Raw genomic sequence first — 25,317 nt, 5'->3', positions numbered from 1 at the left:
ACTATATCTGAGGGTAGCCTATGTATTGGCATGCATTGCTCAGTGATCTATTGCATATAAGATCAAAGTGAGTCACCTAACTTAGAAAATAATATGACAGATGAAGCATTAGTGGTTACCAGAATAAATGACTGTAATTCTTTGGAGTCCAGGAAAAAAAATAAGAATAAAAATAAAAGAAAAAAGTTGCAAACAATATCCAGCAACATTTCTAATTGCATTTCTAATTGAATTTATTTTTACATACAATAGATCCTGGTAATCCGGTGTCACCTCTTGCACCAACATAGCCTAGATCACCAGAACTGCCCTTGAAAAAGAAAAAAAGTGTTTAGGAGATATTCAACAGAGGATCTCGAAAGCATAAAACCTGTTCTAAGTGAACTTCTCAGTTATGTCCAAAGTAACCAACTTGATCACCTCTTTCAGTTTAAAATAAGCTTTCTGGAAATGAAAGCAGTAATCAGATTGTTTTACACCTTAAGGATCGGGCATTTTTTTGTTTTTGCAAACTTCTTTTTTTTTTCCTCTCTTTTTTTTCCAAGACCTATAATTTTCTTTTTTCTCTGCACATATAGCCATATGAGGGCTTGTTTTTGTGGGAAAAGTTGTAATTTTGAATGATGCCATTAATTTTACCATACAATGTACTGAAAAATGAGGAAAAAAAATTACAAATGAGAAGAAATTGCAAATCTTCCCCATTCCCACAATTCTGCATTTGTTTTGGGGCAATGTTTAGTAGAAATCTATAGTTTTCTTTTAATTTACGTCCTGAAAAAAATCTGGAAATTAATTAAAAAAACACATTTGCTTTTGTCGACATTTTCTTAAGCCCATAACCCAAATATGTCAAGGCAGTGTGATTTATATTTGGCCCGCGAGAAAATACCAAATGTCTACTAGAGCTGGCCTGCCGGTAGACCGCGCATACTACAAATCCTGTGTTTCCAGTCTGATTACTACAAGTCTATTTACAACACGCCATGTACTAAAGCAGTCCCCAGCTATGACGCACTTCCTGAACGGCATCCACCTAAGCCAGAATTTCCTTCCACTTCTCCCGACACCAGCAATCACTCCCCTTGTGCTTTCTCCCATACATCTCAGCACTCTGTCTTCTGCACAAATTGGGCACATGCATGCTAATGCACTAGTGCACTCATGCCATGATTTAATACGGTTTTAAATAAGCACAAATGAAGATGTATGACCTGGGAAGGGTTTGTCCAAAAAAGTATAAAGGGTCGAAGCCCTAGTACTGATGACCCCTCTAGGTTTGTACACAAATCAAATAATCTAATGTATATATGGCAAATTAGGATTACCATTTTAATTAATTACCCCATAAAATAGCTTTTATTATGCTATATTAAAATAGTTAACTTCTACTGACCTGCTAGTGAGGGGTGATTTTTAGAGAAGCTTTGTCCTTTTATGCCTTTTTGGATCATTCCATGATTTATTTTATTCAGATAACTGCTAGATCTGCAGCAGATACAACAGTGATTTTATACAAATTATATAAAGTAGCCCACTAAGTGATCCATCTCTGGAATCAGTCACTACCCCAATATTATTCTGCTTGTAGGTGGGGTATCAAAAACTTGGTGACAGATTCCCTTTGAATCTGAAACAAGCCAAGCTTAACGTTTAAGCAAAACTTAAGATTGTGAAAAGGTTAATTGTTATATTTAATGATGAGGAAAAACGTACTCAATTAAAGCCTTTTTTAAAAAAAAAAATTAAATATGGTTGGGCGGCGACTTTGTCCAAGTTTTTAATTTTGGCCCTCTGTGTATTTGAGTTTGACATCCCTACCATAGAATTTTCATTTTTTGCTCAATTGTGCTGTTTGTAGGCTTTTCTTTTTGTATGGCGACCTTACTTTTTTTTGGTTTACAATTTTAGGCTAGATAGAACATTTAGTTTCTTATTGAATTTATTGCAAATCTGGAGTCCCAGTTTAACATTTTTTACCATTCGTGTTAATTTTACATATTTAGAGATCAGACGTTTATTGATGCAATACCACATTTTATTTTTATTTATTATTACTTTTACCACATTTCAAATTTTTATGTGATCATCTATGTACTGTAATACAATATTGTGCTGTATTTAGCACAAGTCATGGTCTCATAGGATACCAGACAAAGGTGGCATTCACAAGAGGACTGTCATGAGAGTCTTAAACAGACCCCGTGGAAGTCATGACAACCCAATGGTGCACCGCGATTATGGAATGACGAGCTCCCCTCCCAAGTCATGGGCTGTAAATGAAAGTGGCATTTAACAGTTAAACAGCCTCGGTCAATGCTCAGCAACACATGCGGCTATCTGAGCAGATGATTGCACATCCATCATCTGCCAAGAATTTATCAGACTTAGCTGGAGCACCACAGATATTGTTAAGAGGTTAAAGCATAAACATCCATTAATTTTTATTTTACAAATCAATACTACACATGTAAATAAACAACTTTGTAACTAGTAATAGTATATACCGTATTTTTCGGGCTATAAGACGCACTTTTTTCCTCCCAAATTTGAGGGGAAAATGGGGGTGTGTCTTGTAGTCGGAATATACTTACAAGTAATGTGGCAGCAGCAGGAGTTGGGTGATTCTGCCACGGTCCGACGCTGCAGTGCGATGATCACACTCCATTCCCAGGCTGGTGAGGCAGTATTAGGCAGTGCTCTGTGGTGCTGGGGCTCCACCGACATTTTGTAAAAGCCCGGAGCCCCCGCACTTTCATTACTGCGATATGTGGCCTTGAGGAAAATGGCTGCTAGAAGCGGCGCTTGCGCAGATTGAGATGTTGGCAACGAGATCTCGTCCTGAGATCTTGTGAGACGAGATCTTGGTGCCTCGGTGGTCATTTTCACGGAGGCCACCACACCATGAGCACCACCGAACCAGCAGCACCACTCTGGGATGGGAGTCATATCTTCGCTGGAACACCCCCTTTGACCACGCTCCACCAGTGCTGCCGATCCCCCCTTGGTAAGCTGAATTTCGTACTGTAAGACAGACCCACACTTGACACATTATTTTTTTTACCCTATTTTTCTTCTGAAAATTTGGGATGCGTCTTATAGTCTGAAAAATACAGTATTAGAGAAATTTTATTCTTTGTCCTCCTGGTTTGATCTTTCCCTCAATCTCTAGGCAAAGATTGTATTCAGTGAAGACAGATTTCCCCATCACTGGGATAGGTAATGTCAGTTGGTGCTTTTAAAATTCCATGGCCTGGAGAGTAGAGAATAGGAACTATAACCTCTTCTATTTTAAAATAATTTTTCAAGCTAGTGTTATAAAGTATTCTAATTTACTGAGATAATGACTTTGGGGTTTTCATTGGCTGTAAGCCATAATCAAAACATTAACAGAAATAAACACTTGAAATAGATCACTCTGTTTGTAGGCACTTGCTAAATATTCATTATATGCGGACTCTGCTTGCTGCTTCTGTTGGGTACGGCGGGCAGCCGCACTCAGGTGTATGATATTTTATGTCTTAGCATTATCTAACTTATGTAAACACTACATGAATGCACTTTATATTTATGTCTACATATTGCCTGATGGCCGCTGCCCGCTTTTCCCATATATTATTGAGTGACTTTATGCTTAGTCCATTGTCTTTCTAGTAGCCATAACCACCAGGTTTTTTCTCCTGTACTTTACCCCTTTCTTTATGTTTGTGGTTTTATCAGTTGTTTATGTGATAATAATAAAGTTTGTTATATTGTAACCAGCATTGTGGGCAGTCGTATATAGCGTATTGCTGCATTCGAAAGATATTGCTTTATAAATATTTGCGTCAATTTCCTCCTATTATTCTTTGTGAAAATTAAAAACTTGGGGCTAATAAAACATTTTCATATATAAAAAAAAAAAAACGCAATTTTTCATTTTCACATCCCAATGTTATAAAATTCTGTGAAGCACCTGTAGGTTCAATATGCTCACCACATCCCTAGATGAATTCCTTGAAAGGTGTGATTTTCAAAATAGGGTCATTTGTGGGGGATTACTGCTCTTCCGGTACTACAATGGCTCTACAAATGTGGCAAGGTGCCAGCAAACCTTACAAGCAATGTCTGCTTCCCAAAATGGCTTCTTTCCTTTTGGAGCGCTCCCGTGTGCCCAAACACTTGTTTCACTCAACACATGTCATGAGCATACTCAGGACAAATTGCGCAACAAATTGGGTGGTCCATTTTCCCTTGTTACCTTTTATAAAATGAAAAATTTGTCACTGAAGCAACATTTTTTGGGAAAAAAAAGTTTTTATTTTAACGGTCCAATATTTTAAAATTTTATGAAGCACCTGTGGGCTCAATATGCTCAGCACACCTCTATATAAGTTTTTCAAGGTATATAGTTTCCACGATGGGGTCACTTTTAGCGTTTCCCCTGTTTAGGCTCTGCAAAAGTGAAATGGCAACCACTATTGCAGTCAATTTTGCTCACCAGAAGTCAAATGGTGCGCTTTCCCTCCTGAGCTCTGCCGTGCACCCAAACATTAGTTTGCCACCACATATGGATTACTGGTGTGGAGTGCTCAAGAGGAATGACACAATTAATTGACGTCGGAGGGTGAGAATAACCTTTTTTTTAATTATTATTATTGTTTGTAACAATAGATCGTTTTACTATTGATGCTGCATACGCAGCATCAATAGTAAAAAGTTGGTCACACAGGGTTAATAGCTGTGTTAATGGAGTGCATTACACCGCAGTCTGTTAACACTGGCATTAACCCTGTGTGAGCGCTCAGCGCTGACTGCAGGGCAGTAAAGCAGCGGCCATTTCGCTGCCAGACTATGGCCATCGCTGATTGGTCGTGGGCGTTTTGCCACGACCAATCAGCGACTTGGATTTCCATGACAGACAGAGGCCGCGACCAATGAATATCCGTGACAGACAGACAGAAAGACACACACACAGACAGAAAGACGGAAGTGACCCTTAGACTATTATATAGTAGATTTGACAAGTCACTTTCTCCCTCACAGCATTAGAACAATCCAGCCCCAAACCATGAATGCCAACTGCAACATTTTATCTTTATGAAATGTTCTATGGTAGATCAACAGAAGAGCATGCGTATTCAGCACTCTAAACAACCAAATCAAGAAAAAAAAATGTAGAAAAGCAATAAACATAGCTTTATAAAGGGAACATCTCAAGTCTCTCATTCCCTCCATCCCAGCATCTTTCACTTATGTATCAGTAAATTCCCTGCCTAACCAACCCTGTAAAAGGTTTTAGTTAAAAATTACGTTTAAAAAAGCATTTATATTATGCCCATTTTCTATGCTAACTAAGGCTTTGACTAGTCTATGGGGCATTAGTTGCCCTAGACTAATGTATTATAGTAAACCATGGCACTACTGTATTCTGGTGCACAAGTAGGGTCCCAAATCGTAGTACAATGTATGATGCGAATGGGTTTTAATTCAGTCCACACATAGTAGTACAAAAAATAGCTGTTTCGGTCCTTAAGACCTTCCTCATAGTACCGACTGCTAGGTGAGAGGTTGTAGAAAAAATTGTTAGGACATAGTGTCCCACAAGGGTATGCCTCATGGGATAAGTGATGCTATTACCGACACTGTAAACATGGTATTCACTGTATGTTTCATGTTCCCACTTGTGCCTGTATGTAGAGGGGTGCAGATCGGGCTCTGCACTGCATCTCTTTTGTGACCTTCCTTTTTTTGTGCTTTGAGGGACAATCCCGGGGGAATGTTGGCCTGGTATGATATGTGCACCTTCAGTTCCGGAAGTACTGGGGCCCACTCCTTCCTGATCTCCAATATTAGGGCTTTGTTCACTACCTCCTGGAACTGAAGGTACGACATACCAGTCTGGCTTGCATATCATGATAGTGTGGCGCCCCTGAGGTCCAATCTCCACATAGGTATTGCACCTCATCCAGAGGTGTGATGTCCCACTCTCAGGTAGGGAATGGAGCATTACCCAGGACTCTAACACTCACATCCAACACACACCAGTTCAGTCGGGACACCTGGGCATACCTTTAGGGAGGAAGACCTCATCTCAGACTGGATAGGAATGGGTGGTGTAGGTAGGGAAAAGGGGACGAGGTTAGAAGGTGGGAAGAGCATAAGAGAGTAGTCTGTAAGAAGTGGAGCTGAGCAGACGTGAGAGTCTGCAGCTCCTGACAGCCTGAAGAGAGAAGTGCGAGGGAGAGAGAGAAAGAAGCTTCCAGGATGACAAAAGGGGTACTTGGGCATGGGAAGTGCAGAAGCCTCCCGTGGGACCCGCATTCACGCTGACAATCGCCTGGTGGAAGGACCAGGTCGCAGTCAGGGGACTAGCCCCAACTTAGAAAACTCCAAGTTCAGCTAAGAAACCGGAGGCTGTGGCATCTGTAAGAGTTACAGCCACATCCACCGATAACTTGCCAAAAAGGCAGCCAGATGGAAACCAGGGGACTCAGAGGATGTCGCCTGACCAGGTTTGTGGCTGCTGGCTTGGGACACTGTGGGTGAGACGCTGGGCAGCAGACGTTGAAGCCAGTGTAGTGAGGCGGCCAAAGAAAGGCATAAGAAAGAGTCCAGGAAAGATGCACCCCAATTTACCTGGCAGTTTGCTGGACCACTGACCCAGAGAACACAGCATCCGGCTGGTGTTTGTGGACTGGAAACTGTAAGTAAAAGTGGAAACTTACTTGTTCTAATGCGGCCAAAGAAAGGCATAAGAAAGAGTCCAGGAAAGATGCACCCCAATTTACCTGGCAGTTTGCTGGACCACTGACCCAGAGAACACAGCATCCGGCTGGTGTTTGTGGACTGGAAACTGTAAGTAAAAGTGGAAACTGCACCTTGCTGTGTCCTTTGAGTCATTGCTGCGTCTCCTGCCCGGAATAACCACAACCGCCATCTTAACACTTGCACTACAACTGCCCTGGGGCTAGCTCTATCAGTGGAGAGCTGCACCATCTTTGTTGCACCTCCATCGCACCAGAGGATCTGACTGCAGTGTTGACCAATATAGCCGAACACCGCGGCTGGCATCACAAGCAATTTCCCCTTTCCAAACCTTCCCATAAACTTTATTTCCCTTTAATCATCATTTTACATGGACACCAAGGGCCACGGATTGGGTCATTGCTGCCGTGACCTTCCCCTTTAAGAACTGCCTTGTCGGACCCAATACTGAGTATCCCATGGCCCTATGGGGTGCTCCAATAGCACAAAAGCATTTTACATTGACATTTTTACGATGTGCACAGCCAGCTTCTTCTACCACACCTTGGCTTTTCTTATTGCACTGTATGGCTGGAGGACTTGATCAGAGATATATAGTTTGGTTTGTGGACCTGTGTAGAGGTAGCTTATACAGCACTGGGGGTGCTGCCATTAAAATGTATGGTGGTCAAGAAAGGGACATTCCTCTTGTCCTTGTACTTGACCACCAGCATGTTGTCGCTACATTGGGCTCTGATCTCACCCTTTCTGACCAGCTGCCCAATTAGCGTCTTAGGGAGTCCTCTCTGATTTTTTAACACAGTACCACAGGCTGAGGTAGCTTACGAAGAAAGGGACTTGAACAGTAGGACGCTGATGTAAGGAGGAAGAACAGGCTGCAAGTACCTGTTTTGAGCTGGGTCTGGAACAGCTAAGGCTGCATCCCCTGTTTCCTGGGGGAAGGCAAAAAGGACCGGACGGGGGCTCTGACCCGGAAGCTTAAAAAGGAAAGTGTGCACAGCATCAGGCAGTTTTGCGCCGGCAGTGACAGAGACAAGGTGCGTGCGCAGCTGGCTCCAAGGGGTGCGCAACCAGGCTGCAATGACATGTGGCCAATACAAAGATGGGACGCTGCCGGAGCCCACCACAGTAATAAGGAAAGAGCTGGGAGCCCTGTTCAGCTAAGTGTCACACGCCAACTTAAGAGCCAGGGCAGAGTTAAGGACTGTTCGTTGCTGCCCTCGTCTGACCATGGTCTGCAAGACTACACTGGAGAAGCAGCGTGCCAGTGGTTGTCGGCGTTTCAGTCCTGATGTGTACAGGCAGCGCGCAGCATAGAGAGAGAAGTGCAGCGCACCACGTAGCTGACAGAGATCGAGTTGCCGTGTGCTTTGTGACCGTGAGTTCAGCGCATGTGCCGCAGAAAGAGAACCGTGTACTCGACAGACGTTATCAGCACATATACCTCCCGCCCATGGGAGACCCTGATTGTGCTGCTGCCTTGTTTGTTCCGGCCACATATGTTCATGGACTGGGGGTTCAGCGGAAGGTATCGGAGACTGACTACTGCCGCCAGAAGACAGAACACCATTACCAGTTGAACCTTTTGTACCAGCACCGTGCCCGCCGTTGTTGGCGCTATTGACTTTCTAGCAGAATTCACAGTCTGAGGAATTACTGCCACGTTAAGTGATTCACAGGAATGGCCCTTACCTGATTCTTTGTCCCTTAACTCCACATATCCTTTTGCAATTAGACTGTTTATTCCCCTGTTTAACCCATTGCCTCCCTGCGTGGAGTATTCCTCTATTAAGTAAAATTGTTAATCCTTGCTCTGCTTCCTGTCCGTCACTGCATCTCGCAACCTGCTCACACTAGTATAAAAGTTATCTATGTAGAGGTGATAACCTTGATCCAGCAATGGGTGCACCAAATCCCATACAATTTGCACACTACCAGGGCGGGGGGGCATTCAGTGGGTTCAAACCGGGAGTCCTTCCCTTCATAGACCCTAAACTCTGTGGTACTCTCACATAGTTTGTACAGCTTAATTCCATACCTGGCCCTCTTACTGGGAAGATATTGCCAGAAATTTAGCCTCCCCTTGAAATGAGTTAGGGACTCATCCACGCAGATGTCCCTTTCGGGCAAGTACATCTCAGCAAAATTGTTGAAGTGCTCAATGACCTGTTGAACTTTTAAAAAGATGGTCAAAGTTGGGTTCATCTCGGGAGGACACTGTGCATTATCATTGTGGTGCAAATGTGGCACCCCAGGAGTCTGGATGCTACAGTGGCAATGCCTCCCTCACAGGGGTGCTATAGGAAAAAAAATGGAGACACAAAGCGCAAAATAGGGTCTTATCCTCTAGATAACCAAGAGAGCTTTCTTAGAATTGCTCACCTGATTTTGTTGAATAAAAAGCATGTAGCGATTTTGGCTGCTGCAGATCCACAAGCCGATCAACGGCCGTATGACAATATAAACTGTGCAGGAGGTGTGGGTTAAATCCGCGCTGCCTTAATGATGAAGTTCCAAGGATAATAAATTTAAAAGGTGGTTTATTCAACGAGTTTCAAGGTCAGTGCGACCTCTTCTTCAGGAAATTCCACATACAACATACAGATACAACGGTCTTACATTGTTTAAATACCAAGTAAAAGTTGACAGCACAACATCCCTTTTTTTTTTTTTTTTTTTTTTTTACAAAAGGTTAATACAACTTTGTTGACACAGAAATAATTGAAGGATAGTCTTGCATTAATTGATATTTGCAGGATATTAAGTTAAAAGAGATGGTGATCAGTTTGTTAAGCTAATCGATTAAATGTCTCTTCAATGAAAAAAGAAAAAAAGAGAAAAAAGAGGAAGATAGCTGATAAGAACCTGTGAGGTGAGATTCCCCAGTTACCAAGTTCTGCTGCATAATACACAGTCTACTGAGCCACACCTTTCATTTTTTTGCGTATAAAAGCTATCGATTATTAAGTTTGAATTCCACCTTAAACAAAAATGTATTATTAAAAAAAGAAATTTTTTATTATTAAAACAACTACTAAAAAATAAATAAAAATATATATATATATATAAATTCCTGGACAGGTTGTCTCTATTTCTTTTTTGGGGGTGTTCCATTCTATAATATCGGGATTGAGATACAGCAAAAAGTCTGTTTGCTGCTGTAGACAAAAGGAAAAAAAAAAAAAAAAAAAGGCAAACATTGGAAGTAATTTAACTCAATTGGGAGCAACATGGCCCTGAGCTCCAAACAAAAACATATGTCCACACTCCAATCCAGGAGATCGACACCATCAACCACATCAGGGGGCTATATACACACTAGGCTAATTATTTACTAAATATATTTCTCACGAATTAGGATATATAGATTACATTATAAAAAATAAATAATTAAATAATTAAAAACATTGTTCATATGAAGGGACAATAAATACATCAGACTAATTATTTGATCATTTTCATGAATTAAAATATATATATATATAGGTTAGCATTTATAAAAAATAGAGATTACATAGAAAATTCTGTATATATATTACCAAATTAAATGAAAGCCTCAGTGATCTCATTCAGACCCTGCGGTTTCAAGCTCCCTAGTTTGTACATCCAATACATCTCCTTTCTATTTAATTTCATGGTTCTGTTGGGAACTTTTTCAGGGATGTGATCAATGGGACTGATTTTTAAATTATTAAAATCCTTATTATTTATAAAAGTGTAATGTCTAGATAGTCCATGGGTAAGGAGGCCCTTTTTTATGTTGTGCCTGTGTGAATTTAACCGTAGATGGAGTGGTTGAGTGGTTCTACCAACATACTGTTTGCCACAAGGGAACTCAATTACATAAATTACATATTCTGAATTGCAATTCAGAAAATGAGAGATCATAAATTTCTCTTTGGTGGCAAAAGAGATAATGCTGTCTGCTTTATGTTTGATGTTTTGGCAGCATAGACAGTTTTTTGATCCACATTTATAAATCCCTCTGATTTTGTTGGTAATATGATTATCCCTTGGATCGTTTAAAGGTTTCAGACGACTAGGTGCTATGAGATTCCTGATGGTAGGTGCTCTGCGGAAGGTAATCTTAGGATTTCTAGAGAGAACTTTATTCAGAACGGGGTCATTTAATAGAATGTACCAGTTTTTTTGTAGAACATCACATATTTCCTTATGTTCATTGTTATACTGTGTTATAAAATTCATCTTAAATTTTTTATCATCGGGATTTTTTACTCTATTATCTAGTAGTGCTCCTTGATTTAATTTCATAGAATTATCAGGCTCGTTTTACTAGATTTGTGGGATAGTTCTGAGCACGAAATTTTTTACTCAATATGGTGGATTGTTCCTTATAATCAATATCAGCAGTGCAGTTCTTTCTAATTCGATGGAATTGGTTATTTGGAATATTGTTTAACCATTTGGAGTAATGACCACTGCTGAAATGAATGTAGCTATTTGCATCAACTTTTTAAAAAAATGTTTTGCTACAGATGTTGCCATCTTTTATAAAGAGTGTAACATCCAAGAAATTGATATTATTATGATCATAAAGGGCAGTAAATGACAGACCCCAGTTATTATTATTAATTTGCTGGATAAAATTATCAACATTATTTTCTGTGTTATCCCAAATAAATATCAAGTCATCTATAAACCTTTTATAAAAAATAATTCGTTTCTGCCATGTTTCATTTAAAATAAATAATTCCTCAAAAACCCCCATAAAAAGATTTGCGAAAGTAGGTGCTACTTTCGAGCCCATTGCGGTCCCTTTGATCAGGTGATAAAATTCATTTTCGAAGGTAAAATAGTTATTTTTTAGTATAAAATCCAATCCTTTAATTAGAAAGTTTTTTTGAATTAAGGAGAGCCTATTATCAAATTTAAGGAAGTAATGAAAACATAGTAGTCCAACATCGTGTGGGATGTTTGAGTACAGTGCTGAAACATCCATAGTAAGAAAGATGTACTCAGGTTTCCATAAAACTTTCTGTAAAAGCACTAATAAATGGGAGGAATCATGAAGATGGCTATTAAGATTAAAAACGTGTAAGCATAATTCGATCAATATATTGTGCAAGATTGGAAGTCAGTGAATTTATACCTGCAATAATGGGCCTGCCTGGGGGATTTTGTATATTTTTGTGTATTTTTGGCAGATGATAAAAAAATGGGATACTGGGGTTTTTTACGCATAAAAAACTTTTTTCTTTGTTACTAAAAATATTTAGAGTCAATCCTTCTGCAATAAGATCATTATATTTCTGTATGGAGGATGCATAGTTATTAAAGGAACTTTTCTTATAATAGTTATTATCCGAGAGAATTTTTAAAGCTTCATTAATATAGTCACAACGATTTTGTATCACTATCCCTCCCCCCTTGTCTGCTGATCTGATCACAATGTTATTATTTGAGGCTAGTGATTTCATCGCCTGTTTTTCCCCTAAACTGAGGTTTAAATTCTTCTTTTTATTACAAATGTTGTTGGAAGGTTTGTTGGTAGTTATAATATTCTCCAGTTGTTTTAATACTATATCATTAAATACTTTTATGTGATGACCCTTGTCTTCAAGTGGATACAAGTTGGACTTTGTTGGAACATCTAGATGAAATAATCCATCTGTTTCTTTGGGGCTTTCTTCTGCAGCTATATTTGTCTTTTTGATTTCTTTTAGTAGAAAATGTCTCTTTAGAGTCAATTTCCTCACAAAAATTTGGAGGTCTAAAAAAAGGTCAAAATCCTTAGCGTTATTAGTAGGACAAAAGGACAAGCCTTTAGACAGTAGTGAGTTTTCATTTTCTGTTAGTTCATAGAAAGAAATCAAAAAGACAAATATAGCTGCAGAAGAAAGCCCCAAAGAAACAGATGGAAAATTTCATCTAGATGTTCCAACAAAGTCCAACTTCTATCAACTTGAAGACAAGGGTCATCACATAAAAGTATTTAATGATATAGTATTAAAACAACTGGAGAATATTATAACTACCAACAAACCTTCCAACAACATTTGTAATAAAAAGAAGAATTTAAACCTCAGTTTAGGGGAAAAACAGGCGATGAAATCACTAGCCTCAAATAATAACATTGTGATCAGATCAGCAGACAAGGGGGGAGGGATAGTGATACAAAATCGTTGTGACTATATTAATGAAGCTTTAAAAATTCTCTCGGATAATAACTATTATAAGAAAAGTTCCTTTAATAACTATGCATCCTCCATACAGAAATATAATGATCTTATTTAGAAGGATTGAATCTAAATATTTTTAGTAACAAAGAAAAAAGTTTTTTATGCGTAAAAAACCCCGGTATCCCATTTTTTATCATCTGCCAAAAATACACAAAAATATACAAAATCCCCCAGGCAGGCCCATTATTGCAGGTATAAATTCACTGACTTCCAATCTTGCACAATATATTGATCGAATTATGCTTACACATGTTTTTAATCTTAATAGCCATCTTCGTGATTCCTCCCATTTATTAGTGCTTTTACAGAAAGTTTTATGGAAACCTGAGTACATCTTTCTTACTATGGATGTTTCAGCACTGTACTCAAACATCCCACACGATGTTGGACTACTATGTTTTCATTACTTCCTTAAATTTGATAATAGGCTCTCCTTAATTCAAAAAAACTTTCTAATTAAAGGATTGGATTTTATACTAAAAAATAACTATTTTACCTTCGAAAATGAATTTTATCACCAGATCAAAGGGACCGCAATGGGCTCGAAAGTAGCACCTACTTTCGCAAATCTTTTTATGGGGGTTTTTGAGGAATTATTTATTTTAAATGAAACATGGCAGAAACAAATTATGTTTTATAAAAGGTTTATAGATGACTTGATATTTATTTGGGATAACACAGAAAATAATGTTGATAATTTTATCCAGCAAATTAATAATAATAACTGGGGTCTGTCATTTACTGCCCTTTAAGATCATAATAATATCAATTTCTTGGATGTTACACTCTTTATAAAAGATGGCAACATCTGTAGCAAAACATTTTTTTAAAAAGTTGATGCAAATAGCTACATTCATTTCAGCAGTGGTCATTACTCCAAATGGTTAAACAATATTCCAAATAACCAATTCCATCGAATTAGAAAGAACTGCACTGCTGATATTGATTATAAGGAACAATCCACCATATTGAGTAAAAAATTTCGTGCTCAGAACTATCCCACAAATCTAGTAAATCGAGCCTGATAATTCTATGAAATTAAATCAAGAAGCACTACTAGATAATAGAGTAAAAAATCCCGATGATAAAAAATTTAAGATGAATTTTATAACATAGTATAACAATGAACATAAAGAAATACGTGATGTTCTACAAAAAAACTGGTACATTCTATTAAATGACCCCGTTCTGAATAAAGTTCTCTCTAGAAATCCTAAAATTACCTTCCGCAGAGCACCTACCATCAGGAATCTCATAGCACCTAGTCGTCTGAAACCCTTAAACGATCCAAGGGATAATCATATTACCAACACAATCAGAGGGATTTATAAATGTGGATCAAAAAACTGTCTATGCTGCCAAAACATCAAACATAAAGCAGACAGCATTATCTCTTTTGCCACCAAAGAGAAATTTATGATCTCTCATTTTCTGAATTGCAATTCAGAATATGTAATTTATGTAATTGAGTGCCCTTGTGGCAAACAGTATGTTGGTAGAACCACTCAACCACTCCATCTACGGTTAAATTCACACAGGCACAACATAAAAAAGGGCCTCCTTATCCATGGACTATCTAGACATTACACTTTTATACATAACTAGCTGAAGAGCCCGGCGTTGCCTGGGCATAGTAAATATCTGTGGTTAGTTATAGCACGTCACTTCTCTTATTTTCCCATCACGCCTCTCATTTTTCCCCTCACATCTCTCATTTTCTCCCTCACACCTCTCATTTTCTCCCTCACTCCTCTCATTCCCCCCTAACACTTGTCATTTCGACCTCACATCTGTCATTTTCTTATCACTACACTATTTTCCCTCACTCCTCTCATTTTGCACTCACACCTTTTCATTTTCACCTCACACCTCTCATTTTCACCTCAGTATATACATGTTTGTCATCTCCCATATATAGTATACACCTGTATGTCATCTCCTGTATATAGTATATACCTGTATGTCATCTCCCCTGTATATAGTATATACCTGCTGTGTGTCATCTCCCCTGTATATAGTATATACCTGTATGTCATCTCCTCCTATATATAGTATATACCTGTATGTCATCTCCTCCTATATATAGCATATACCTGTATGTCATCTCCTCCTGTATATAGTATATACCTGTAGGTAATCTGCTCCTGTATATAGTATATACCTGTGTGTCATCTCCTCCTGCATTTAGTATATACCTGTATGTCATCTCCTCCTGTATATAGTATGTACCTGTATGTCATCTCTTCCTCTATATAGTATATACCTGTGTGTTATCTCTCCTGTATATAGTATACTAGCTATTGAACCCGTTCTACGCCCGGGTGGCGAGCATTTATATTGGTATATGGTCTCCATCCTGGTATGTGCTGCTCCATCCTGCGCCCCCATCCTGTCATGTGCTGCTCCCATCCTGCGCCCCCGTTCTGTCATGTGCTGCTCCCATCCTGCGCCTCCATTCTGTCATGTGCTGCTCCCATCCTGCGCCTCCATTCTGTCATTTGCTGCTCCCATCCTGTCATTTGCTGCTCCCATCCTGCGCCCGTTCTGTCATTTGCTGCTGCCATCCTGCGCCCGTTCTGTCATGTGCTGCTGCCATCCTGCGCCCGTTCTGTCATGTGCTGCTGCCATCCTGCGCCCGTTCTGTCATGTGCTGCTGCCATCCTGCGCCCGTTCTGTTATGTGCTGCTGCCATCCTGCGCCCGTTCTGTCATGTGCTGCTGCCATCCTGCGCCCGTTCTGTCATGTGCTGCTGCCATCCTGCGCCCGTTCTGTCATGTGCTGCTCCCATCCTGCGCCCGTTCTGTCATGTGCTGCTGCCATTCTGCGCCCGTTCTGTCATGTGCTGCTGCCATCCTGCGCCCGTTCTGTCATGTGCTGCTGCCATCCTTCGCCCGTTCTGTCATTTGCTGCTGCCATCCTGCGCCCGTTCTGTCATGTGCTGCGGCCATCCTGCGCCCGTTCTGTCATGTGCTGCTGCCATCCTGCGCCCGTTCTGTCATGTGTTGCGGCCATCCTGCGCCCATTCTGTCATGTGCTGCTGCCATCCTGCGCCCGTTCTGTCATTTGCTGCGGCCATCCTGCGCCCATTCTGACATGTGCTGCTGCCATCCTGCGCCCGTTCTGTCATGTGCTGCTCCCATCCTGCGCCCGTTCTGTCATGTGCTGCTGCCATCCTGCGCCCGTTCTGTCATGTGCTGCTGCCATCCTGCGCCCGTTCTGTCATGTGCTGCGGCCATCCTGCGCCCGTTCTGACATGTGCTGCTGCCATCCTGCGCCCGTTCTGTCATGTGCTGCTGCCATCCTGCGCCCGTTCTGTCATGTGCTGCTGCCATCCTGCGCCCGTTCTGTCATGTGCTGCTGCCATCCTGCGCCCGTTCTGTCATGTGCTGCTGCCATCCTGCGCCCGTTCTGTCATGTGCTGCTGCCATCCTGCGCCCGTTCTGTCATGTGCTGCTGCCATCCTGCGCCCGTTCTGTCATGTGCTGCTGCCATCCTGCGCCCGTTCTGTCATGTGCTGCTGCCATCCTGCGCCCGTTCTGTCATGTGCTGCTGCCATCCTGCGCCCGTTCTGTCATGTGCTGCGGCCATCCTGCGCCCGTTCTGTCATGTGCTGCTGCCATCCTGCGCCCGTTCTGTCATTTGCTGCTGCCATCCTGCGCCCGTTCTGTCATGTGCTGCGGCCATCCTGCGCCCGTTCTGTTATGTGCTGCTGCCATCCTGCGCCCGTTCTGTCATGTGTTGCGGCCATCCTGCGCCCGTTCTGTCATGTGCTGCTGCCATCCTGCGCCCGTTCTGTCATGTGCTGCGGCCATCCTGCGCCCGTTCTGACATGTGCTGCTGCCATCCTGCGCCCGTTCTGTCATGTGCTGCTCCCATCCTGCGCCCGTTCTGTCATGTGCTGCTGCCATCCTGCGCCCGTTCTGTCATGTGCTGCGGCCATCCTGCGCCCGTTCTGACATGTGCTGCTGCCATCCTGCGCCCGTTCTGTCATGTGCTGCTGCCATCCTGCGCCCGTTCTGTCATGTGCTGCTGCCATCCTGCGCCCGTTCTGTCATGTGCTGCTGCCATCCTGCGCCCGTTCTGTCATGTGCTGCTGCCATCCTGCGCCCGTTCTGTCATGTGCTGCGGCCATCCTGCGCCCGTTCTGACATGTGCTGCTGCCATCCTGCGCCCGTTCTGTCATGTGCTGCTGCCATCCTGCGCCCGTTCTGTCATGTGCTGCTGCCATCCTGCGCCCGTTCTGTCATGTGCTGCTGCCATCCTGCGCCCGTTCTGTCATGTGCTGCTGCCATCCTGCGCCCGTTCTGTCATGTGCTGCTGCCATCCTGCGCCCGTTCTGTCATGTGCTGCTGCCATCCTGCGCCCGTTCTGTCATGTGCTGCTGCCATCCTGCGCCCTTCTGTCATGTGCTGCTGCCATCCTGCGCCCGTTCTGTCATGTGCTGCGGCCATCCTGCGCCCGTTCTGTCATGTGCTGCTGCCATCCTGCGCCCGTTCTGTCATTTGCTGCTGCCATCCTGCGCCCGTTCTGTCATGTGCTGCGGCCATCCTGCGCCCGTTCTGTCATGTGCTGCTGCCATCCTGCGCCCGTTCTGTCATGTGTTGCGGCCATCCTGCGCCCGTTCTGTCATGTGCTGCTGCCATCCTGCGCCCGTTCTGTCATGTGCTGCGGCCATCCTGCGCCCGTTCTGACATGTGCTGCTGCCATCCTGCGCCCGTTCTGTCATGTGCTGCTCCCATCCTGCGCCCGTTCTGTCATGTGCTGCTGCCATCCTGCGCCCGTTCTGTCATGTGCTGCGGCCATCCTGCGCCCGTTCTGACATGTGCTGCTGCCATCCTGCGCCCGTTCTGTCATGTGCTGCTGCCTTCCTGCGCCCGTTCTGTCATGTGCTGCTGCCATCCTGCGCCCGTTCTGTCATGTGCTGCTCCCATCCTGCGCCACCATTGTATTATATGCCCCCCGCTCCAGTGTGTATGCCCCCGAATGCTGCTGCCATGTAAAAAAAAAAAAAATACCATACTCACCTATCGTCCTGCTCCACTGCAGGTATGTCTTCAAGAAAATGGCGCCGGAAAGCGGGGACTGCGCAGGCGCCGATTCCGGCAGCAGGAATCGGCGCCTGCGCAGTCCGCGCTTTCCGGCGCCATTTTCTTGAAGACACACCTGCAGTGGAGCCGGAGTGTGTCTTCAAGAAAATGGCGCCGGAAAGTGCGGACTGCGCAGGCGCCGATTCCGGCAGCAGGAATCGGCGCCTGCGCAGTCCGCGCCCTCCGGAGCCGGGAGCAGAGGAGCCGGGAGACGGAGCCGCAAGCAGCGCTGGAACCGGGAAAGGTGAGTATACTTACTCTCCCTCCTGACGGTCCCTGACTCTCCGGTGGAGATCGCGGTATGCGTTCAGTGCTTACGCATACCGCGATCTCCCGGGAGCGTCGCTCTGTGAGGCCCAGACTGCGCCGGCGCTTGCGCTTGCGCAGTCTATAGAGGCTTCGGACAGAGTGACGCTCCCAGAGTTATATTATAGATATCTGTGTGTCATCTCCCCTGTATATAGTATATACCTGTGTGATCTCCTGTATTAGACCTCGTTAACACGTTATTTGCTCAGTATTTTTACCTCAGAATTTGTAAGATAAATTGGCATCCTGATAAATCCCCAGCCAACAGGAAGCCCTCCCCCTGGCAGTATATATTAGCTCACACATACACATAATAGACAGGTCATGTGACTGACAGCTGCTGTCTTTCCTATATGGTACATTTGTTGCTCTTGTAGTTTGTCTGCTTATTAATCAGATTTTTATTTTTGAAGGCTAATACCAGACTTGTGTGTGTTTTAGGGCGAGTTTCGTTTGTCAAGTTGTGTGTGTTGAGTTGTGTGTGGCGACATGCATGTAGCGACTTTTGTGAGATGAGTTTTGTGTGGCAACATGCGTGTAGCAACTTTTTGTGTGTCGAGTTGCATGTAACAGGTTAGTGTAGCAAGTTGTGTGCAGCAAGTTTTGCGCATGGCGAGTTTTGCGCGTGGTGAGTTTTATGTCTGGTGCCTTTTGAGTATGTGCAAGTTTTGTGTGAGGCAACTTTTGCATGTGTTGCAAATTTTGTGCATATGGCAATTTTTCCGCGTGTGCAAGTTTTGCGTGTGGCGAGTTTTCCATGAGGTGAGTTTTGCACTTGTGGCGAGTTTTGCGTGAGCCTAGTTTTTGCATGTGGCGAGTTTTGCGTGTGGCGAGTTTTTAGTGGCGACTTTTGTGTTTCGACTTTTATGTGGCGAGGTTGGTGTATGTGTGGTGAAATGTGTGCTGAGGGTGGTATATGTGTTCAAACACATGGTAGTGTGTGGCGCATTTTGTGTGTGTGTTCATATCCCCATGTGTGTTGAGTATCTCATGTCGGGGCCCCACCTTAGCAACTGATCGGTATATACTCTTTTGCGCCATCGCTCTCATTCTTTAAGTCCCCCTTGTTCACATCTGGTAGCTGTCAATTTGCCTCCAACACTTTTCCTTTCACTTTTCCCCATTATGTAGATAGGGGCAAAATTGTTTGGTGAATTGGAAAGCGTGGAGTTAAAATTTCACCTCACAACATAGCCTATGACGCTCTCAGGGTCCAGACATGTGACTGTGCAAAATTTTGTTGCTGTAGCTGCGACGGTGCAGATGGTAATCTCGGACATACACACACACATACACACACACACACATTCAGCTTTATATAGTAGATAAGGATATGGATTTAAATAATTTAAAAATCAGTCCCATTGATCACATCCCTGAAAAAGTTCCCAACAGAACCATGAAATTAAATAGAAAGGAGATGTATTGGATGTACAAACTAGGGAGCTTGAAACCGCAGGGTCTGAATGAGATCACTGAGGCTTTCATTTAATTTGGTAATATATATACAGAATTTTCTATGTAATCTCTATTTTTTATAAATGCTAACCTATATATATATTTTAATTCATGAAAATGATCAAATAATTAGTCTGATGTATTTATTGTCCCTTCATATGAACAATGTTTTTAATTATTTAATTATTTATTTTTTATAATGTAATCTATATATCCTAATTCGTGAGAAATATATTTAGTAAATAATTAGCCTAGTGTGTATATAGCCCCCTGATGTGGTTGATGGTGTCGATCTCCTGGATTGGAGTGTGGACATATGTTTTTGTTTGGAGCTCAGGGCCATGTTGCTCCCAATTGAGTTAAATTACTTCCAATGTTTGCCTTTTTTTTTTCCTTTTGTCTACAGCAGCAAACAGACTTTTTGCTGTATCTCAATCCCGATATTATAGAATGGAACACCCCCAAAAAAGAAATAGAGACAACCTGTCCAGGAATTTATATATATATATATATTTTTATTTATTTTTTAGTAGTTGTTTTAATAATAAAAAATTTCTTTTTTTAATAATACATTTTTGTTTAAGGTGGAATTCAAACTTAATAATCGATAGCTTTTATACGCAAAAAAATGAAAGGTGTGGCTCAGTAGACTGTGTATTATGCAGCAGAACTTGGTAACTGGGGAATCTCACCTCACAGGTTCTTATCAGCTATCTTCCTCTTTTTTCTCTTTTTTTCTTTTTTCATTGAAGAGACATTTAATCGATTAGCTTAACAAACTGATCACCATCTCTTTTAACTTAATATCCTGCAAATATCAATTAATGCAAGACTATCCTTCAATTATTTCTGTGTCAACAAAGTTGTATTAACCTTTTGTAAAAAAAAAAAAAAAAAAAAAAGGGATGTTGTGCTGTCAACTTTTACTTGGTATTTAAACAATGTAAGCACGTTGTATCTGTATGTTGTATGTGGAATTTCCTGAAGAAGAGGTCGCACTGACCTTGAAACGCGTTGAATAAACCACCTTTTAAATTTATTATCCTTAGAACTTCATCATTAAGGCAGCGCGGATTTAACCCACACCTCCTGCACAGTTTATATTCCCTCACAGGGGGTAATGCCATGCCTGGAAGCAAGAAGGGATCCCATTAACAGGTAACACTAGCATGCAACACTTTCCTAACTTGAGATCAGAAGGGGAAGCTCTAAACCTAGTTTCAGGGGAGCTTCCCTGATAAGTTCTGGTCTGAAGGCGGGGTTAGTCAGTCAGAGACAGTGAAGGAAGAGGAAGCAAGTGAGAAGCTGGGGATAGGAGCTGCAATTGAGCTTACCCCAGGACTGAGCGCAACAGACCGGACACTGGAGTCAGTGGTTGTGTGGGAATTGTATGCTCCGCAACTGAATCCGGAGAACAGGAGATTGCAGGTCTCCTGGCCACATCTGATGCTCGAAGGCACAGCAGAAAACTAGAGAGCCCAGAGTCTCCATGAGGGAGTGACATCAGGAAAAGGCTCAAGCTGCCTGCCATGCGGGTAGTGTTCCACTAAAAGGACAGACAGAGAGGAACTTGAAGAGAGCCTAAGGCATCAAGAAGCTAAAGAACAGCGCAGTAGGAAAGCTTCCAACCCCACCTGGCTAGGGGGTTCTGAACTGCTTCCAGGCTGCCCGGATTTCCTATACCACCTGTACCTGTGCTCTGGACTGCATCTACAATTAAAGGTAAAGAAACTACAGTCCCTGTGTCCTCCAATCATTCCTGCACCCCAACTACCACAACCCCTCATAGACTGTTCTGGTAGCCCTGGGGCCCCACTCCACCTGGGGGGAGCAGGACCATTCTAGCTGCATCACCATTGCCCCAGCAGTCCCTTTAAGCAGTGTCAGCCATCTAAATGCAAATGCCACAGGTGGCGTCAGGAATAATCCCCTACAAACATTCCTTCATCTCTTTTAATTGCGCGCCAAGGCCACGGACCAGGTCACTGCTGCCGTGACCACCCCTTTAATAACCGTCCTACCCAGTTCCGAGTACCCCACGGCCATAGCGGGTGTTGCACAAACATTTTTGGATGGCCTCAAAACGTTTACGGGTCATGGCCATGCGGAACACTGGAGTGTTATATAAAACATCATCACACCAATATTGCCGAAGTTCTGGCTTCTTCACTATCCCCATGTGAGGGACCAGGCCCCAAAACATCATCATTTTCTAACTGGACTCCTGTAGATGCAGTAGAAATGATGAAGGGTGGATTTATGCCAAAAATTGCTGGGCGTACAAATACATTTCAACTAGGGTTGAGCGACCTTGACCTTTTTAGAGTCGAGCCGTGTTTCGCGAAACCCGACTATCTTAGAAGTCGAGTCGAGTGGAATCGGCCGATTATCGCGAAAAGTCGGGTATCGCCCGAAACACGAAACCCAATGCAAGTCAATGGGGGAGCATAGTCGGCAGTGAGTGGAGGCCAGGAAAACACCTACACTGCCCATTTTAATGGCAAAAACATCCATTCTTGTTAAAGAAGCTTGTCAATCGTAATTCACCTTATAATAATTGGAAGGCATTTGAAATTGGGGGTCATTTGGCTAAAGTTGTGGGGGGTAGGGCTGGTTCAAGTAATTAGTGGGCCCAGTAAATCTGGACCACGTCACGGCAGTGGAGCAGGGAGAGGTAAGTATTTCAACTTTGCAAGTGCTGTGATCCTGAGCAAGCAGGGGGGGCCCACTCGTTGGCATTGGCACTGGCACAGGGCCCCTCAAAGTACAGCGGTGTGTTTGCATGGCGGGGGCGCCTCCCACCGGCAGCAACACTTTTGCGTACTATGAGAGGCTCTGTGCCAGTGACGTCGCCAACTAGTATTCCTCCCCTCACCTGATGAAGGAACCTGCACTTTCATCTGCACCTTCCTCTTTGTCCCCGTGTAAGGTGGTATGGTATGCGGGAAGAGGAACCTGACTTTCAGCAGGGTCACAATCTTGCTGTGTAGCGTGCACGGGGAATTTTGCGTTATGGGTCAATGTACCAGCAGACTCATCTATCACTGGCTGGGCAATGGGCAGGATGAGGAGGAAACACAGATAGAGGCCCAAAGAATAAAGTTGGCTAAATGCAGTTCAAAATTGGTAACACAGGACTAACCAGGGGGCATTGCAGTGGAGGACAACTGGAATGAGAGGCTGACACAGAGAGTAGGCCCAAATCAGTAAGTAGTCGAAATGCAGTTCAAAATTGGCAACCGTAGTAAACAGGCGGCACAGCTTTGTTCAGTGGAGGAGAACAGCAAGGAGTGGCAGACACCGATAGTAGGCCCCAACCCAACTAGTAGGCCAAATGCAGTCTAACATTAACAACTACTTAACAAGAGCCTGAAAATGGAATTTCAGGACAGGAAACCAGGAGAACAGCAAGGAGTGGCAGACACCGATAGTAGGCCCCAAACCAACTAGTACGCCAAATGCAGTTGTTCCGTTTAACCACAATTTAATGAGAGCCTGAAGATAGAAGTTCAGGAAAGGCAACCTGGAGAACACCTTGGAGTGTAACACACCATCTCTCTACACCCCATACCCAATTAGTAGGCCTAATGCAGCGTAGTTTCCAACAACTACTAAACGAGAGCCGGAAGATCGAAGCTCAGGAAAGGCAACCTGGAGAACACCTTGGAGTGGAACACACCATCTCTCTACACCCCATACCCAATTTGTAGGCCTAATGCAGTGTAGTTTCCAACAACTACTAAACGAGAGCATGAAGATCGAAGCATTGGCGAGGAAACCTGGGGAACACCTTGGAGTGGAACACACCATCTCTCTACACCCCATACCCAATTTGTAGGCCTAATGCAGCGTAGTTTCCAACAACTACTAAACGAGAGCTGGAAGATCGAAGCTCAGGAAAGGCAACCTGGAGAACACCTTGGAGTGGAACACACCATCTCTCTACACCCCATACCCAATTTGTAGGCCTAATGCAGTGTAGCTTCCAACAACTACAAACGAGAGCCGGAAGATCGAAGCTTTGGCGAGGAAACCTGGGGAACACCTTGGAGTGGAACACACCATCTCTCTACACCCCATACCCAATTTGTAGGCCTAATGCAGCGTAGTTTCCAACAACTACTAAACGAGAGCCGGAAGATCGAAGCTCAGGAAAGGCAACCTGGAGAACACCTTGGAGTGGAACACACCATCTCTCTACACCCCATACCCAATTTGTAGGCCTAATGCAGTGTAGTTTCCAACAACTACTAAACGAGAGCATGAAGATCGAAGCATTGGCGAGGAAACCTGGGGAACACCTTGGAGTGGAACACACCATCTCTCTACACCCCATACCCAATTTGTAGGCCTAATGCAGCGTAGTTTCCAACAACTACTAAACGAGAGCTGGAAGATCGAAGCTCAGGAAAGGCAACCTGGAGAACACCTTGGAGTGGAACACACCATCTCTCTACACCCCATACCCAATTTGTAGGCCTAATGCAGTGTAGCTTCCAACAACTACAAACGAGAGCCGGAAGATCGAAGCTTTGGCGAGGAAACCTGGGGAACACCTTGGAGTGGAACACACCATCTCTCTACACCCCATACCCAATTTGTAGGCCTAATGCAGCGTAGTTTCCAACAACTACTAAACGAGAGCCGGAAGATCGAAGCTCAGGAAAGGCAACCTGGAGAACACCTTGGAGTGGAACACACCATCTCTCTACACCCCATACCCAATTTGTAGGCCTAATGCAGTGTAGTTTCCAACAACTACTAAACGAGAGCATGAAGATCGAAGCATTGGCGAGGAAACCTGGGGAACACCTTGGAGTGGAACACACCATCTCTCTACACCCCATACCCAATTTGTAGGCCTAATGCAGCGTAGTTTCCAACAACTACTAAACGAGAGCTGGAAGATCGAAGCTCAGGAAAGGCAACCTGGAGAACACCTTGGAGTGGAACACACCATCTCTCTACACCCCATACCCAATTTGTAGGCCTAATGCAGTGTAGCTTCCAACAACTACAAACGAGAGCATGAAGATCGAAGCATTGGCGAGGAAACCTGGGGAACACCTTGGAGTGGAACACACCATCTCTCTACACCCCATACCCAATTTGTAGGCCTAATGCAGCGTAGTTTCCAACAACTACTAAACGAGAGCTGGAAGATCGAAGCTCAGGAAAGGCAACCTGGAGAACACCTTGGAGTGGAACACACCATCTCTCTACACCCCATACCCAATTAGTAGGCCTAATGCAGCGTAGTTTCCAACAACTACTAAACGAGAGCCGGAAGATCGAAGCTCAGGAAAGGCAACCTGGAGAACACCTTGGAGTGGAACACACCATCTCTCTACACCCCATACCCAATTTGTAGGCCTAATGCAGTGTAGTTTCCAACAACTACTAAACGAGAGCATGAAGATCGAAGCATTGGCGAGGAAACCTGGGGAACACCTTGGAGTGGAACACACCATCTCTCTACACCCCATACCCAATTTGTAGGCCTAATGCAGCGTAGT

At 43.4% G+C, this 25,317-nt stretch overlaps 1 protein-coding gene across 2 annotated transcripts in view; it reads right to left on the bottom strand.

The window, feature by feature from the left end:
• LOC138642353 (collagen alpha-2(VI) chain-like) overlaps positions 1–25,317 on the bottom strand; it is a 668,325-nt gene that overhangs the window by 186,700 nt on the left and 456,308 nt on the right. For both annotated transcript variants that reach the window (XM_069730466.1, XM_069730467.1), the window contains one exon: positions 248–310. In XM_069730466.1, coding sequence (XP_069586567.1) covers positions 248–310 — 63 coding nt within the window. The remainder of the gene's footprint in view (positions 1–247; positions 311–25,317) is intronic.

This window comes from Ranitomeya imitator, chromosome 6 (genome assembly GCF_032444005.1).
Source record: "Ranitomeya imitator isolate aRanImi1 chromosome 6, aRanImi1.pri, whole genome shotgun sequence".
NCBI lineage: Eukaryota > Metazoa > Chordata > Amphibia > Anura > Dendrobatidae > Ranitomeya > Ranitomeya imitator.
This window is presented reverse-complemented; position numbering and strand designations above follow the sequence as displayed.